Here is an 18189-nt window from a genome sequence, read left to right on the forward strand (position 1 = left end):
ATTGAAGTTTGGCCGATATTCGGGGGCGCCAGAATTTTTTTGAGGTCGGCGGGGAGGGGGGGCAGAGAAAATAGGATTTTAATTACCTGCCGGTAAATCCTTTTCTCTTAGTCTGTAGGGGATACTGGGAATCCATTTAGTACCATGGGGTATAGACAGGTCCACTAGGAGCCTTGGGCACTTTAAGAATTTGATAGTGTGTGCTGGCTCCTCCCTCTATGCCCCTCCTACCAGACTCAGTCTAGGAAACTGTGCCCGAGGAGACGGACATACTTTGAGAGGATAGATAAGGAAAGTGGTGAGATTACGAACCAGCACACACAGAACAATAGGAAAGCCATGCTAACCAAACTTGAAACATGAACAGCAACAGCTGAACAAACCAGAATACTTAACTAAGTAACAGTGCAGGAAGAATGAAGCACTGGGTGGACGCCCAGTATCCCCTACGGACTACGAGAAAAGGATTTACTGGTAGGTAATTAAAATCCTATTTTCTCTTACGTCCTTGGGATACTTGGAATCCATTTAGTACCATGGGGAAGTACCAAAGGTCCCAAACCGGATGGGAGAGTGCTGAGGTTCCTGCAGAACTGATTGACCAAACTGAATGTCCTCAGAGGCCAAAGTATCGAATTTGTAAAACTTTGCAAACGTGTTCAAACCTGGCCAAGTAGCTGCTCGGCAGAGCTGTAAAGCCTAGACACCCCGGGCAGCCGCCCATGAAGAACCCACCGACCTAGTAGAGTGGGCCTGTACAGATTTTGGAACCGGCAATCCTGCCATGGAATAAGCATGCTGGATAGTGAGCCTGATCCAGCGTGCAATAAACTACTTTGAAGCAGGACACACAATTTTATTGGGATCATAGAGAACGAACAGCGAGTCAGATTTCCTGTGACGAGCTGTCCTCTTTGCATACACCTTCAAATCCCTCACAACATCCAAAGACTTTGAAGTATCAGAGGTTTCCTTAACAGCTGGAACCACAATAGGTTGGTTGATGTGAAACGCGGACACCACCATAGGAAGAAATTGCTGACGAGTTCTGAGTTCAGCTCTGTCCTCATGGAAAATTAAGTAGGGGCTCTTGTGAGACAACGCTCCTAGCTTCGACACTCGTCTTGATGAAGCCAAGGCCCACAATGTGACGGTCTTCCACATAAGGTACTTTACGTCAACCTCCTGTAACGGTTCAAACCAGTCCGATTGGAGGAACTGCAACACCAAATTGAGATCCCAAGGTGCCATGGGAGGCACAAAGGGAGGCTGGATGTGCAGAACACCTTTCAAGAACATCTGGACCTCAGAGAGAGGAGCTAATTGTTTCTGAAAGTAAATAGACAAGGCCAAAATCTGGACTTTAATTGAGTCTAGGCGTAGGCCCACATACACTCCCGACTGCAGGAAAAGCAGGAGACATCCCAGATGAAATTCCAGAACAGAATATTGTCTGCCCTCACACCAAGAGACATACTTCTTCCATATATGGTGTTAATGTTTAGACATTACCCTCTTCCTGGCTTGGATCATAGTCGGGCCCTGTTGCAGAAGATCCTTGCGAAGAGGTAGAGGCCACGGATCTTCGATCAGCATCTCGAGAAGATCCGCATACCAGGCCCTTCGAGGTCAGTCTGGAGCAATGAGGATTGCTTGAACCTTTTCCCTTTTTATTCTCTTTAGAATTCTTAGGATCAGAGGAAGTGGAGGAAACACGTACACCAGCTGGTAGACCCACGGAGTTGTCAGAGCGTCTACCGCCACTGCTTGTGGGTCTCTCGACCTGGAACAATACCGCTTGAGCTTCTTGTTGAGTCGAGAGGCCATCATGTAGATCTGTGGATATCCCCACCGATGTGTCAACCACCTGAACACCTCCAGGTGGAGGCCCCACTCCCCCAGGTGCGGGTCATGTCTGCTGAGGAAGCATGCTTCCCAGTTGTCTACTCCTGGAATTAAGACCGCCGACAACGCCACGGCATGCTTTTCCACCCAGAGGAGAATTCTTTACACCTCTGACATTGCTGCTCTGCTTTTCGTGCCGCCCTGTCAGTTTATGTACGTTACCGCCATTACATTGTCCGACTGGACTTGAATGGCCTGATTTTGAAGTAGAGATGAGGCCTGCAGAAGGGCGTTGTAGATTGCCCCGAGTTCCAAGATGTTTATTGGAAGGACAACTTCCCGACTTGACCATCTTCCTTGAAACTGCACCCCCTGGGTGACTGCTCCCCAACCTCTGTGGCTTGCGTCTGTGGTTAGCAGAATCCAATTCTGAATCCCGAACCACTGACCCTCGACGAGGTGAGAAGTCTGTAGCCACCACAGAAGGGAGATTCTGGCTTTTAGCACCAGATAGATCCTCTGGTGCATGTGAAGATGCGATCCGGACCATTTGTCCAACAGATCCAGCTGGAAGGGCCTCACATGAAACCTTCCGTACTGAATCACCTCGTAAGAGGCCACCATTTTCCCCAGAAGGTGAATGCACAGATGCATCGAGATCCGGGTTGGCCTCAGGACAGCCCGAACCATTGACTGCATTACCATAGCATTCTCCAAGGGAAGGAACACTCTCTGAGACCCTGTGTCCAGTATCATTCCCAGGAAAGGAAGCCTCTACGTTGGTTCCAGGTGAGATTTTGGTAAGTTCAGAATCCACCCGTGATCCAGGATTAGTCTGGTAGTCTGCTGTCCAACAACTGCTCCCTGGATGGTGCCTTTATCAGAAGATCGTCCAGGTACGGAATTATGTTCACTCCCTGTCTGCGGAGTAGAAACATCATCTCAGCCATCACCTTGGTGAACACTCTCGGAGCCGTGGAGAGAACAAATGGCAGGGCCTGGAACTGGTAGTGCAGTCCTGCAGTGCAATCCGTAGATAAGCCTGATGAGGCGACCAGATCGGAATGTGAAGGTACGCATCCTTGATATCCAGAGACACTAGGAATTCCCCCTCCTCCAGACCTGAGATCACCACTCTCAGAGACTCCATCTTGAATATGAACACTCGTAAGTACGGGTTCAACAACTTGAGGTTCAAAATCGGTCTGGTTTCGGTACTACAAACAAGTTGGAATAATATCACTTTGTTTTGCAGATGAGGTGGAACTGGAACAATGACCTGAGTCTGTACCAGTTTTTGAATGACGTCCTGTAAGGTTATACTTGCCTCTTGTGAAACTGGTAAGCCTGATTTGAAGAATCTGTGAGGTGGGAGCTCCTGAAACTCCAGTCTGTAGCCCTGGGAAATAAGATCTATGACCCAGAGATCCTAGCACGAACCTGTCCAGATGTGACTAAATTTTTTTTAGTTGGGCTCCCACCTGCCAGTTCACCGTCATGCTGGAGGCTTTGAGGAAGCAGAGCTTGAGCTCTGTTCCTGTGAACAGGCAGTTACTGGTTTGCGTGGTTTACCTCTAGCGCCTCTGGTGGCTTAGAAGAACCTCTGGTCTTGCCCTTAAACTTGGCAGTCTGAAAGGACTGTAGATTAGGTCCCGAGTAGGCCTTCCTAGCTGGTGGAGCTGCAGAATGAAGATACATGGACTTACCCGCAGAAGCTTTGGAGATCCATTTGTTTAGTTCATCTCCAAATAAGGCCTCTCCTGTGAAGGGTAGGCCTTCCACGCCTTTCCTGGAGTCCGCGTCAGCAGTCTACTGCGTAGCCATAAGCCTCTGCGTGCCGACACTGCCAAAGCAGTGGTGCGTGCATTAAGGAAGTCTCACCGGAGGAGCTGTGTGTCCCTGTCAGTCAGCTTCTGTGTCCACTGCAGAGGGAAAATGGCGCTGGTGAGCTACTGGATATGCTCATAGTCAAGCCCCGCCCCTTCAATCATGCGCGGTCTTCCAGCACTTTTTTATATTGTCTGAGGTCACTTTAGTGCCTAAAATGGAGTCAGCCCCCTTTTAAGTCTGTAATGCCAGTCTGAGTACTGTGTACTTAGACTCAGTTCGCTCCCTCAGAAGCGGTATGTCTGCACTGTGTACTGAGTCTGGAGACCCAGCCGCCCCATGTAGAAGTCGTGCATCTCCCTACCCTCATGCCGCCATAAAGGCCGGCGACCCGCTAACTGAGACGCCGGCTTAGTACTCACCACTCTTCTATCTTCTGGCTCTGTTAGGGGTGGCGGCGTGCTGCGGGAATGTACGCTCGCCGCGGTGGGGCTTGTGAATAGTTTCCTCAGGAGCTAGTGTCCTGTCAGCGGGGAACGGGACCATTAACCCTTCAAGAGGTTGGGCCCCCCCATGTCCCTGTCCCCCCCAAGTCCCACAAAGCAGACAGGCTGGTGCCATCCAGTCCTGCCTGAAAATAACAAACATACAAAATAAAAGCAGAAAACTCTTCAGGAGCTTCCAGCGACGTGACCGGCTCCTCCGGGCACATTTTTAAACTGAGTCTGGTAGGAGGGGAATAGAGGGAGGAGACAGCGCACACTATCAAATTCTTAAAGTGCCCAAGGCTCCTAGTGGACCCGTCTATACCCCATGGTACTAAATGGATTCCTAGTATCCCCAAGGACGTAAGAGAAAATTAAATATTGGCGCCCCACCAATCCCCACCCCCAGGGCACTGGAGTGCTTACCTCCAATACCCGCAGCGTGCTCTTTACTGATGCATTACTGGGAGGAGGCGGGGGGATGTTCCAGCAGGTTCAGCATGGCCACACCTCCTCCCTGTAATGCATCAGTGAAGAGCAGGGCTGCCATCAGAAATTGTGGGGCCCAGGACTGACAAAATAGGCAGGGCCTGGTGAAGAGTCAGCTAGGACAGTGCATGGCATAGCACATTGCGGCAGCAGACTTTTTAAAGGACAAGTCTCCACGGGTAACGGAGGTAAGCGCTCCCCCTCCCCAGTGCCTCCTCCTCTGTCATATTTTTTTTTTTTTTTTGGGGGGGGGGGGGGGGGGCATGCTGCCCCCTTGTCCCCCCCCCCCCCCGTAGATAGATATGCATATAAAATGCATACACACTTTGATTTATTGTAACTCACACATTTTTTTTCTTTATAGGCTTTAACTTAAAAATTTCTATACTGGTCTTCTTCGACTTGTATTATTAATCTTAAATATCTCCTAATAAACTTTGTATTTCTGATAAATCAAAGTGTGTAAACATTTTTTTGGGACACTATACCTCTGGTTCCCTCTAGTGTACATATTCATAATTACAGATGTTTCATATTTAAGAGTAGAAATATTCTCATATGGTAAACATGCAGTTAAGAGAAAATATGCAGAAGATGGGAATACACAATGTTCCAAATAATTTTAGTTTTAAAAGTAGCACTTCTGAGAAAGTAATTATTTCAGTAAATTTAAATTTACTATAGTTCATGTAACTAGACCCAAAACTGAGAACCACTTTGTCAATACTACATAATACATATAGGAATGAAATAAAACTACATCAATATAAAAAGGCACTAACAATGTTGTTGCTATTATAATTAATTACAATAATTATAAATAATAATAAAAGACATACATGTTTCTAGTCTGTATTTTGTAGGGCATGTTTTCATTCTTATTGCTCATTGTACATGTTACCTATAACCTAATCATTCACTTCCTACCCAAGTTTGTGAGATTCTTTTGGCTATCATACTTCCATTTACTCTTACTTTGACCTGTCCCCAGAAGATCACGGTTTTAAAGGAGAAAGAGCATTTGTAGAACATGAAATGCATTTAAATAAATAAGTAAAGGTTTTCATTATTCCATCATTTTTGTTGACAATGACTTTTCTGCATCTCTAAGCTAATTAATAACAGAAAGTGGTAATGTAAATATTTTTACCTTTAACAGCATATACGGCTGGCACAGGAATTCCTGGACTTTGTAAAGCAGGACGACCGATTTGAAATTTGTGTCCCAGTTATTTTGGGTCTGGTATGCTTTCGGTTAAAGGTAGGATATAAATATATTTGTTTATAAATAATAGGTAACACAAAAATATGACAGAGATAAATTAACTGCTGAAGAAGCGCCTCAGCGGAGGATATATTGCATAAATTATAAATGTATATTGAAGACAAATTTCTGAAATGCTGCGCTAGCCGAACAACTATGTGTCATAATGTAGCAGGAAGGATAACAAGAAAAAACGGCTGCGCCGAATGTCAGAAATAAAATAAGAAGAGAGCCAACATATGAAAATGTATAATTTTAATACATAATAATGATATAAATATATAGTAGTAATACCAATAAAAACACTGAAAAATAAAAATGTAAAAAATAACCCACAGAACTTGTCTCAGAATGTCTATTCGAATAAGGGACTTCTGTTATGCTGCAGCTATAGAATAGAGCTGGAGTCCATATTCCAAAACTGCCAATATGCACTGCTGAATATGCACAAACGGTGGACAATAAGTGCAATAATTGTAAACTCCAAGAATGGAATATCTGTGCATCACCAGTTACAGTTCAATGGTTAATACCTCTCGGGTGGGCTGGTCCGTGTGCCGGGCGTCCCCGGTCGGATGTCCTGCGTTGCCCACAAGTGCTGTGCAGCGGAGAGGGGATGTAGCGCTCTGTGCTGTTGGGCTGGCTGTGGCGGTTAGTGCGGTAGCCGACGCTGGAACTGGAGAGGCAGTCGTTTTTTCTTGTTAACACAAAAATATGCTGACTATATCATGTGGTTTTCAACTACAGTCCTCAAGTACAGTCAACAGGTAACGTTTCAGGATCTCTTTAATTTACCACAGGTGAGCTGATCAGTAATTATCCCACTTGTTTCCCCAGACAAATATTATAAACATGACAAGTTGGGAGTACTTGAGTAATGCAGTTGAGAACCACTGATCTAGACCATCAAGTGACTAAGGGCGGGATGTAGTAAAGGGAAAATGTGTTCAATACCCCGTTTCTAGACTTTGGGGGTTATTTAGAGTTGTTAGCAAACCAAAAAAGTTAGCAATTTGGCAAAACCATGTTGCGCTGCAGGTGGGGCAGATGTAACATGTGAAGAGAGATTTAGATTTGGTTGGGGTGTGTTCAAACTGAAATCTAATTGCAGCATAAAAATAAAGCAGCCAGTATTTACCCTGCACAGAAACAATATAACCCACCCAAATCTAACTCTCTCTGCACATGTTACAACTGCTCCACCTGCAGTGCAACCTGCTTTTACCCAATTGCTAACTTTTTTGGTTTGCTAACAGCTCTGAATAACTCCCTTTGGCTGCATTTTCAGTGTTTACAGCACTAAGCCCTGGACGCCGACGCTTTAGTGTGGTGGGTTACGCAAAAGCCAATGGGTTTCTTTTGTATTCTTCCTGAGAGGGTTCTGATTGAATCCCTCCCAGCACCCCCTGTGGCCACTGCAGCCGCCTGCGCCTCCCGAGACCGAAAACCCGGAAGTCCCAGCATATGAGAAGAGCTGTTCTTTGCGATACTAATTGCATACTGTATGTTTGTACATATGATAATAGTATGTGATATTTGGCAGATGCTTAGTACATCCTTACCAAACTCACAAAAAAAAAGACAATACAAAGAACAGAGGGACAAAAGAAAAGAGAGAAAAAGAAAAAAGCAATAAAACATAAGAGTCAATAAATATAATTGTAATAAAATATAGGGATACAGATAAAACATAATCAAAAAATATCACAAACACCATAATTAAGAAGAGTAAAGGTGCATACACACTGGCCATTTTTGCCCAGTGTGTATGCAGAGAGATGATGTGAAAATCGCTTCCCAGAAAATCGCACAGTGCTTTCACACTGAGCAATTTTTACCCGGCCAGTGATTTTCAAGGGGGTCAACCACTTTCAATAGTAGGAAACTGTGGAAAGTGGTTCACTCGGCCGGTAAAACAGGCCGTCGGACGGCGGTGGACAATGATTATGCGGGAGCGCGCATCAGCACACACCGCTCATTGTCCGGCCATACACACTAGGCGATTTTCAACTCAAAGTAGCTCAAAACGCCAAAAGTGAGCTACTTTGAGCTCAAAATCACCTAGTGTGTATGGGCCTTAAGATAAAGTAAAATAACTGGACTGTAGTCCTTAGTTTTAATCCAAATTCTTAATTAATCCAACTGTGGAAAAATATCAGATATAAGGCTGTCCTTCTGGGCAGTGGCGGATCTAGAGTTTACTTTGGGGGGGGGGGGGGGGGTTTAAGAATCATGGCCCTCTACTCATAGCTCCTCCCACTTTGTTATGCCCCTCCCAATTTCAATATTGAAAAAGAAAGAGAGCAACAGAAAGAGATGAGGAGAAAAAGGGTTACAAGAGAAAGAGAGAGAGAAAGAGGGAGAGAGGTGAAACAGAGAGGGAGGGTGAGAGATAAGGTTGCGTGAGTGGGGGAGGGTTGAAAGAGGGAGAGAGAGCAGGGCACAGAGAGAGAAAATATGAGATAGAGAAAGAGAGCAAAAGAGAGAGAGGGGACAAGGGGAAAGAAAAGAAAGAAAGAAAGAAAGAAAGAAAGAAAGAAAGAAAGAAAGAAAGAAAGAAAGAAAGAAAGGAGTGAGAGAGGAGACGAGGGAAGTAGAAAGAAAGAAAGGGGTGAGAGAGAGGAGATGGGGGAAAGAAAGAAAGAAGGGGTGAGAGGGAGGGTTGAGAGAGAGAGAGCTGGTACAGGTGGTACTGACCCCCTACCCCTGATACAAGCATCACTGTGTGTGTGTGTGTGTGTGTGTGTGTGTGTGTGTGTGTGTGTGTGTGTCTTCAGTACAAGCAGCATTGTGTACCTTGGGTATCAGCAGGTCCCCTTCTCATCAGCGCGGGCTGCAGCGGGTCCCCTTTTCTGTTTTTTTGTGGGATCGAGATGTTAGGCAACAGCATCAGAGAGGGGAAGGAAAAGTGAGAGGAGGGGCTGGATTGGCTGGACTCCCCTTCATGCTAATACAGCCGCAGGCTCTGTTTAAAAAAAAAAGTGGCAGAAACAACATGGGGGGTGGAACAGGCCAATGTCCGCGTGCACCCGCCCCCCGGATTTGACAGTGCCTCCTGTCACCTCTCCCACAGCCTGCTCCCCCCCGCCACCCCTCCTCACATACACACAGCCTTTTACCCCCCCAGTCACCACACACACACACACAACGTGTTACTCCCCAAGTCACCACACACATACGTATGCACACAACCTATTACATCCCAGTCACCACACATACAGCCTGTCCCCTTCAGTTACCACCCTCCACACAAACTCATACATACATGCATACATACATATTTATAACCCAAATGTTACCTCCATGTCCCCACAGAGGGATGCTGGCAAGGGACGGGTCACACAGAGATGGTCACCTAAACCCAGCCAAAGTCAGGGGCGTGGCCTAATCACAGACCCCTGTGACCACGTCCCTTTTTTTCTAAAACCCCATGGTATGCTGCAGGCTGGAGAATGGGAGAGGAGGAGGCGGCGCTGGGCTGGAGTAAGAATCTGAATGCCCATTGTGCCCAGCATCAGCGTAAGTCAGGCGCCTGTAGAGCCCACAAAACTGCCGTTTTGTTCCAGAGCCAGGGGCTGGCTCTGGAACAAGGCTAGGGGGCTGGGGAGGGTGCTGGGGGCTGGAAGCGGAGGCAGTGACACTCGGCTTCAGCCTGACATTCTGACAGTCAGTGCTGCTGCCCAGCCGCTACACTAAATCACTGACTGAGTCAGTGAACTGATCCTCATCATTGAGGATGCGGCGGAAGCACTGCTGTACAGAAGTGGACTCGGCTTCTTAAATGTGCGGCGGGCAGGTGTAGGGGGGGGGGGGGGCATCGCCCTTTCCGCCCACCTTTAAATCCGCCATTGCTTCTGGGACTGTTTGTCACTTGTGTATATTCATCTAAATGTACTGTATATAGTTAAACTATCAGCATTAGTAGGGTTGCATTAGTATCTAAATACAGCAACAATCTTTATCTTTGCATAATAAAGAAAAAGCCCTATATCGTTAACGATACAGTGAATACACACTGGGCGATGTGAATGATATATCATTCGATTCGCAGAATCAGACGATATATCGGGTGCATATCGCCAAGTATGTATCCAGCCTTAGGACATATCAGCTATGTCAAACTGTGTGCTGTGGTACCCTGGTGGTCCATGAGCAATTCAAATTATTTAATAATAATATACTTTATTTGTCATTAACAAAACAGTCATGAAATGTCAAATAAATTACCATACGAGCACCCTGTACAATAGAACAAGCAATAAACATATTTCATTTAAAAAATTAGACCTGGTCCTTTTGTTTATTTAACAGATGAACAGCTGTTGGAAAAAAAACTATTTAACATACGCTTTGTGTGTACACGTACACTCCTAAATCGTTTTTGGGACGGCAATCTTTCAAAAACCAAATAATTTGGATGACTAGAATCAGCTAATATGCATCTGGCTTTTCGTAACACTCTACTTAAATAAAGGTCCTTCATACAGGCAAGGACACCCCAGTGATCCTACTGGCAGTCCTAACCACACGTTCTAGGGCAATCTGCTCGGCTATAGTACAGTTCCCAAACCACACTGTAATTCCATACGTCAGAACACTCTCTACTATGCTTCAATAGAACCTCACTAACGTTTTCGAACTCAGACAGCCTTAAGTCTCCTTAAAAAGAAAAGGCGCTGCTGTGCCTTCTTAATCAAAAAAGTACAATTTAAGGACCAAGTTCGGTCGTTAGCAATGTACATGCCTAATAATTTAAATGAGGCCACCTCCTTGATTGGCTCACCATCCAAAAATGCAGGAAATAACGGTCTAGTACTGCCTCGTCTAAAGTCAATTACCATTTCCTTAGTTTTAGACGTCTTTAAAATCAAATAATTTTCTTTACTCCATTCTAATAAACGTAAAACCTCATACCTATAGGCTTCCTCATCATTATTACTTATCAGACAGGCAACTGCTGTGTCATCTGCAAATTTCACCACATTAACAGAATCAGAAAACGAAAGACAATCATACGTAAAATAAGAATTTACTTACCGATAATTCTATTTCTCGTAGTCCGTAGTGGATGCTGGGAACTCCGTAAGGACCATGGGGAATAGCGGCTCCGCAGGAGACTGGGCACAAAAGTAAAGCTTTAGGACTACCTGGTGTGCACTGGCCCCTCCCCCTATGACCCTCCTCCAAGCCTCAGTTAGGATACTGTGCCCGGACGAGCGTACACAATAAGGAAGGATTTTGAATCCCGGGTAAGACTCATACCAGCCACACCAATCACACCGTACAACCTGTGATCTGAACCCAGTTAACAGCATGATAACAGAGGAGCCTCTGAAAAGATGGCTCACAACAATAATAACCCGATTTTTGTAACAATAACTATGTACAAGTATTGCAGACAATCCGCACTTGGGATGGGCGCCCAGCATCCACTACGGACTACGAGAAATAGAATTATCGGTAAGTAAATTCTTATTTTCTCTGACGTCCTAGTGGATGCTGGGAACTCCGTAAGGACCATGGGGATTATACCAAAGCTCCCAAACGGGCGGGAGAGTGCGGATGACTCTGCAGCACCGAATGAGAGAACTCCAGGTCCTCCTCAGCCAGGGTATCAAATTTGTAGAATTTAGCAAACGTGTTTGCCCCTGACCAAGTAACTGCTCGGCAAAGTTGTAAAGCCGAGACCCCTCGGGCAGCCGCCCGAGATGAGCCCACCGTCCTTGTGGAATGGGCTTTTACAGATTTTGGCTGTGGCAGGCCTGCCACAGAATGTGCAAGCTGAATTGTACTACAAATCCAACGAGCAATAGTCTGCTTAGAAGCAGGAGCACCCAGCTTGTTGGGTGCATACAGGATAAACAGCGAGTCAGATTTTCTGACTCCAGCCGTCCTGGAAACATATATTTTCAGGGCCCTGACTACGTCCAGCAACTTGGAGTCCTCCAAGTCCCTAGTAGCCGCAGGTACCACAATAGGCTGGTTCAAGTGAAACGCTGAAACCACCTTAGGGAGAAATTGAGGACGAGTCCTCAATTCTGCCCTGTCCGTATGAAAAATTAGGTAAGGGCTTTTATAGGATAAAGCCGCCAATTCTGAGACACGCCTGGCTGAAGCCAGTTCTTTCTGGAAGAAAATCGACAGAGCCGAAATTTGAACCTTAATGGACCCTAATTTTAGGCCCATAGACAGTCCTGTTTGCAGGAAATGCAGGAAACGACCCAGTTGAAATTCCTCTGTAGGGGCCTTCCTGGCCTCGCACCACGCAACATATTTACGCCAAATGCGGTGATAATGCTGTACGGTTACATCCTTCCTGGCTTTGATCAGGGGTAGGGATGACTTCATCCGGAATGCCTTTTTCCTTCAGGATCCGGCGTTCAACCGCCATGCCGTCAAACGCAGCCGCGGTAAGTCTTGGAACAGACAGGGTCCCTGCTGGAGCAGGTCCTTTCTTAGAGGTAGAGGCCACGGGTCCTCTGTGAGCATCTCTTGAAGTTCCGGGTACCAATTCCTTCTTGGCCAATCCGGAGCCACGAGTATAGTCCTTACTCCTCTCCTTCTTATGATTCTCAGTACCTTGGGTATGAGAGGCAGAGGAGGGAACACATACATTGACTGGTACACCCACGGTGTTACCAGAGCGTCCACAGCTATTGCCTGAGGGTCCCTTGACCTGGCGCAATACCTGTCTAGTTTTTTGTTGAGGCGGGACGCCATCATGTCCACCTTTGGTTTTTCCCAACGGTTCACAATCATGTGGAAGACTTCTGGGTGAAGTCCCCACTCTCCCGGGTGGAGGTCGTGTCTGCTGAGGAAGTCTGCTTCCCAGTTGTCCACTCCCGGAATGAACACTGCTGACAGTGCTATCACATGATTTTCCGCCCAGCGAAGAATCCTTGCAACTTCTGCCATTGCCCTCCTGCTTCTTGTGCCGCCCTGTCTGTTTACGTGGGCGACTGCCGTGATGTTGTCTGACTGGATCAGCACCGGCTGACCTTGAAGCAGAGGTCTTGCTAGGCTTAGAGCATTGTAGATGGCCCTTAGCTCCAGGATATTTATGTGAAGTGATGTCTCCAGGCTTGACCACAAGCCCTGGAAATTTCTTCCCTGTGTGACTGCTCCCCAGCCTCTCAGGCTGGCATCCGTGGTCACCAGGACCCAGTCCTGAATGCCGAATCTGCGGCCCTCTAGAAGATGAGCACTCTGCAACCACCACAGGAGAGACACCCTTGTCCTTGGTGACAGGATTATCCGCTGATGCATCTGAAGATGCGACCCGGACCATTTGTCTAGCAGATCCCACTGGAAGGTTCTTGCGTGGAATCTGCCGAATGGGATTGCTTCGTAAGAAGCCACCATCTTTCCCAGAACCCTTGTGCATTGATGCACTGAGACTTGGCCTGGTTTTAGGAGATTTCTGACTAGTTCGGATAACTCCCTGGCTTTCTCCTCCGGGAGAAACACCTTTTTCTGGACTGTGTCCAGGATCATCCCTAGGAATAGAAGTCGTGTCGTCGGGATCAGCTGCGATTTTGGAATATTGAGAATCCAACCGTGCTGGCGCAGCACTATCTGAGATAGTGCTACTCCGACTTCCAACTGTTCCCTGGATCTTGCCCTTATCAGGAGATCGTCCAAGTAAGGGATAACTAAAACTCCCTTCCTTCGAAGGAGTATCATCATTTCGGCCATTACCTTGGTAAAGACCCGGGGTGCCGTGGACAATCCAAACGGCAGCGTCTGAAACTGATAGTGACAGTTCTGTACCACAAACCTGAGGTACCCTTGGTGAGAAGGGTAAATTGGGACATGTAGGTAAGCATCTTTGATGTCCAGAGACACCATATAGTCCCCTTCTTCCAGGTTTGCAATCACTGCTCTGAGTGACTCCATCTTGAATTTGAACCTTTGTATGTAAGTGTTCAAGGATTTTAGGTTTAAAATTGGTCTCACCGAGCCGTCCGGCTTTGGTACCACAAATAGTGTGGAATAGTACCCCTTTTCCTGTTGTAGGAGGGGTACCTTGATTATCACCTGCTGGGAATATAGCTTGTGAATGGCTTCCAATACTGCCTCCCTGTCTGAGGGAGACGTCGGTAAAGCAGACTTTAGAAAACGGCGAGGGGGAGACGTCTCGAATTCCAATTTGTACCCCTGAGATACCACCTGAAGGATCCAGGGGTCCACTTGCGAGTGGGCCCACTGCGCACTGAACTTCTTGAGACGGGCCCCCACCGTGCCTGAGTCCGCTTGTAAAGCCCCAGCGTCATGCTGAGGACTTTGCGGAGGCGGGAGAGGGCTTTTGTTCCTGGGAACTGGCTGTTTGTTGCAGCCTTTTTCCTCTCCCTCTGCCACGGGGCAGAAATGAGGCGCCTTTTGCCCGCTTGCCCTTATGGGGCCGAAAGGACTGCGCCTGATAATACGGCGTCTTCTTAGGTTGAGAAGCTACATGGGGTAAAAATGTGGATTTTCCAGCAGTTGCCGTTGCTACCAGGTCTGATAGACCTACCCCAAATAACTCCTCCCCCTTATAAGGCAATACTTCCATGTGCCTTTTAGAATCCGCACTTGACCACTGCCGCGTCCATAAACCTCTTCTTGCAGAAATGGACAGCGCGCTAACTCTTGATGCCAGTCGGCAAATATCCCTCTGTGCATCACGCATATATAGAAATGCATCCCTCAAATGCTCTATAGTCAGTAATATACTGTCCCTATCTAGAGTATCAATATTTTCAGTCAGGGAATCCGACCACGCAAGGCCCGCACTGCACATCCAGGCTGAGGCGATTGCTGGTCGCAGTATAACACCCGTGTGAGTGTATATACATTTTAGGATATTCTCCAGCTTTCTATCGGCAGGTTCCTTTAGGGCGGCCGTATCAGGAGAGGGTAGTGCTACCTGTTTAGACAAGCGTGTGAGCGCTTTATCCACCCTAGGGGGTGTTTCCCAACATGCCCTATCCTCTGGCGGGAAAGGGTACGATGCCAATAACCTTTTAGGAATTATCAGTTTTTTATCGGGGGAAACCCACGCCTCATCACACACTTCATTTAATTCCTCGGATACAGGAAAAACTACAGGCAGTTTTTTCTCACCAAACATAATACCCTTTTTAGTGGTACTTGTATTATCAGAGATATGCAATACATTTTTCATTGCTTCAATCATGTAACGTGTGGCCCTAGTGGAAGTCACGTTTGTCTCCTCATCATCGACACTGGAGTCAGTATCCGTGTCTGTGTCTGCCATTTGAGGTAACGGGCGTTTTAAAGCCCCTGATGGCGTTTGAGACCCCTGGACAGGCACAAGCGGAGTAGCCGGCTGTCTCATGTCGTCAACTGTCTGTCGTAAAGAGCTGACACTGTCACGCAATTCCTTCCATAAGCTCATCCACTCAGGTGTCGACTCCCTAGGGGGTGACAACTCTATAATAGGCAATTGCTCCGCCTCCATCTCATTTTCCTCCTCAAACATGTCGACACAATCGTACCGACACACCGCATACACACAGGGAATGCTCTGATAGAGGACAGGACCCCACTAGCCCTTTGGGGAGACAGAGGGAGAGTATGCCAGCACACACCAGAGCGCTATATATAGACAGGAATACCACTATAAAATGTGCTTTTCCCTTTATAGCTGCTTTTAGTATCAAAACTACGCCAAATTAGTGCCCCCCTCTCTTTTTTACCCTTTTCTGTAGTGCAGGACTGCAGGGGAGAGTCAGGGAGACGTCCTTCCAGCGGAGCTGTGATGGAAAATGGCGCCCGTGTGCTGAGGAGATAGGCTCCGCCCCCTTCTCGGCGGCCTTTTCTCCCGCTTTTTGGTGAGTTCTGGCAGGGGTTAAAATACATCCATATAGCCCTGGGGGTTATATGTGGTGTATTTATGCCAGCCAAGGTGTTTACATTGCTGCTCAGGGCGCCCCCCCCTAGCGCCCTGCACCCTCAGTGACCGAAGTGTGAAGTGTGCCTGAGTAACAATGGCGCACAGCTGCAGTGCTGTGCGCTACCTTGTTGAAGACTGATGTCTTCTGCCGCCGATTTTTCCGGACCTCTTCTTGCTTCTGGCTCTGTAAGGGGGCCGGCGGCGCGGCTCTGGGACCGAGCTCCGAGGCTGGGCCTGTGTTCGGTCCCTCTGGAGCTAATGGTGTCCAGTAGCCTAAGAAGCCCAAGCTACCACCACTTAGGTAGGTTCGCTTCTTCTCCCCTTAGTCCCTCGATGCAGTGAGCCTGTTGCCAGCAGGTCTCACTGAAAATAAAAAAACTAAAACTAAACTTTCACTAAGAAGCTCAGGAGAGCCCCTAGTGTGCACCCTTCTCGGCCGGGCACAAAAATCTAACTGAGGCTTGGAGGAGGGTCATAGGGGGAGGGGCCAGTGCACACCAGGTAGTCCTAAAGCTTTACTTTTGTGCCCAGTCTCCTGCGGAGCCGCTATTCCCCATGGTCCTTACGGAGTTCCCAGCATCCACTAGGACGTCAGAGAAATAACGAGTATACTAATGGGCTCAGAACACACCCCTGTGGAACACCGGTTCCTACCCGAACTTCACCAGACACAGATTTACCTAACTTCACTACTTGAGGCCTATCAGTCAAAAACTTTTAAATCCAATTGAACATAAACCCGTTTAAGCCTAAATTAAAAAGCTTAAAAACCAAAGATGCCGATACTATTGTATTAAACGCAGAGCAGAACTAAAATCCACAAATAAAATTCTAACATGTATCCCCTTCTTCTCTAAGTGGTTATGCGCCTGGTGTAAAACAGTCATAACTGCATCATCCGTGGACCGTTTCCGCCTAAAGGCAAATTGAAAAGGATCAAAATTGGCAAAAAAATGCTGTTTTAGTGCCTCCCTCCCTCGCATGTCCATCAGGTGGTAGCAGCAGCGGGTGGTATTCAGTATGCCGGCTGTTGGGATCCCGGCGCTCAGTATACCGGCGCTGGAATCCTGACACCCGGCATACCGATAACTATTCTCCCTCTTGGGGTCCATGACCTCCTGGAGGGAGAATAAACAGCGTGGCGCGTGTAGTGCGCCACCTTTCCCGCAGCGTGGCGAGCACAGTGAGCCCGCAAGGGTCTCATTTGCGCTCGCCCAGCTGTCGGTATGCCGGCAGTCGGGACCCCGACACCGGTATGCTGGCCACCAAGATCCCGGCCGCCGGCATACCATACTACACCCTCTGCAGCGCAGATAATACCTGCACTCCTGCAGTGGGAGCAGATCTGGGGCCTCCTTTCCAGCAACGTGGGTACTGATTCTGCTAATCTCGATCCTCTGCCACCAGCAGCAGCTCTCCCAGGAGCCACACTACTGCTGGGAGAGCTGCTGTCCACGGAGGCTGGAGATGAGCAGAATTGGCCCAAAAGAGCAGCGCCATCAGTGACAGTTCTATTTGTTTCTTTAGGTGGAGCTGACAATTGACATTACCCACTGTGAGAGGTTTGTGTTGTAGGTTCAGAGAGAGAAGGAAACCAAAGAGGGGCAACAACAAAGGGAAGAGGAAGACTGAACAGGTTCAAGAAACAAGATTGAAGCTGGTGGTAGACGTTTATGAAGAGGAGAGAGCGAGCGGCAGAGAGATGCGGAGAGCAGGGTGCTGGGAGAGAGAGAAGAGAGAGATAGAGAGGAGAGAGTGAGCAGCATAGATAGTGAGAGTTAGATGCAGAGATAATAGGGGGACAGAGAGATGAAGAAGAGAGATGACAGAGGCATAGAGAGTAGGGGGCAGAGAGAAATGGGAGAGAGTCAAAGAAAGGAGAGAGATAGTGGGACAGAGAAGACAGAGAGAAGCATAGATGCAGAGAGAGGAGAGAAAGAGGCACAGAGAGGAAAGGAGAGATGAGAGAGGCACCGAGTGAGAAAGATGCGAGGGGGGCAGAGAGGATAGAGAGAAGCAGAGAGGAGAAAAGGAGAGCTGAGAGAAATCTGAGAGAGGCATAGAAAGGAGAGGGAGGAGGCAGTGAGGAGAGAATGAGAGAGGTACCGAGAGGAGGGGGGGGGGGGCAGAGAGGAGAGAGAGAACCAAAGAAAGGAGAGATAGAGAGGCACAGAGGGGAGAGAGAGAGAGAGAGAGAGAGAAGTAGAGGAGAAAGGGGAGGTCAATGAGATTGCATGGAGTCATCAGTATAGCTAAAATAGACCTAGCTAAAAGGGGGTGGTCTTCAGGTTGCTGTCGGGATCCCGGCGCACAGTATACCAGCGCCGGAATCCCGACAGCCGGCATACCGACAGATTTTCTCCCTCGCGGGGGTCCAAGGGGCT

The 18189-nt window shown here is 47.7% G+C and overlaps 1 protein-coding gene across 3 annotated transcripts in view; it reads left to right on the plus strand.

Annotated features, from left to right (window-relative positions):
* The window catches only part of DDC (dopa decarboxylase), a 255892-nt gene that overhangs the window by 149513 nt on the left and 88190 nt on the right, over nucleotides 1–18189 (plus strand). For all 3 annotated transcript variants that reach the window (XM_063922623.1, XM_063922624.1, XM_063922625.1), the window contains one exon: nucleotides 5806–5907. In XM_063922623.1, coding sequence (XP_063778693.1) covers nucleotides 5806–5907 — 102 coding nt within the window. The remainder of the gene's footprint in view (nucleotides 1–5805; nucleotides 5908–18189) is intronic.

The sequence above is a fragment of the Pseudophryne corroboree genome, chromosome 5 (genome assembly GCF_028390025.1).
Source record: "Pseudophryne corroboree isolate aPseCor3 chromosome 5, aPseCor3.hap2, whole genome shotgun sequence".
NCBI lineage: Eukaryota > Metazoa > Chordata > Amphibia > Anura > Myobatrachidae > Pseudophryne > Pseudophryne corroboree.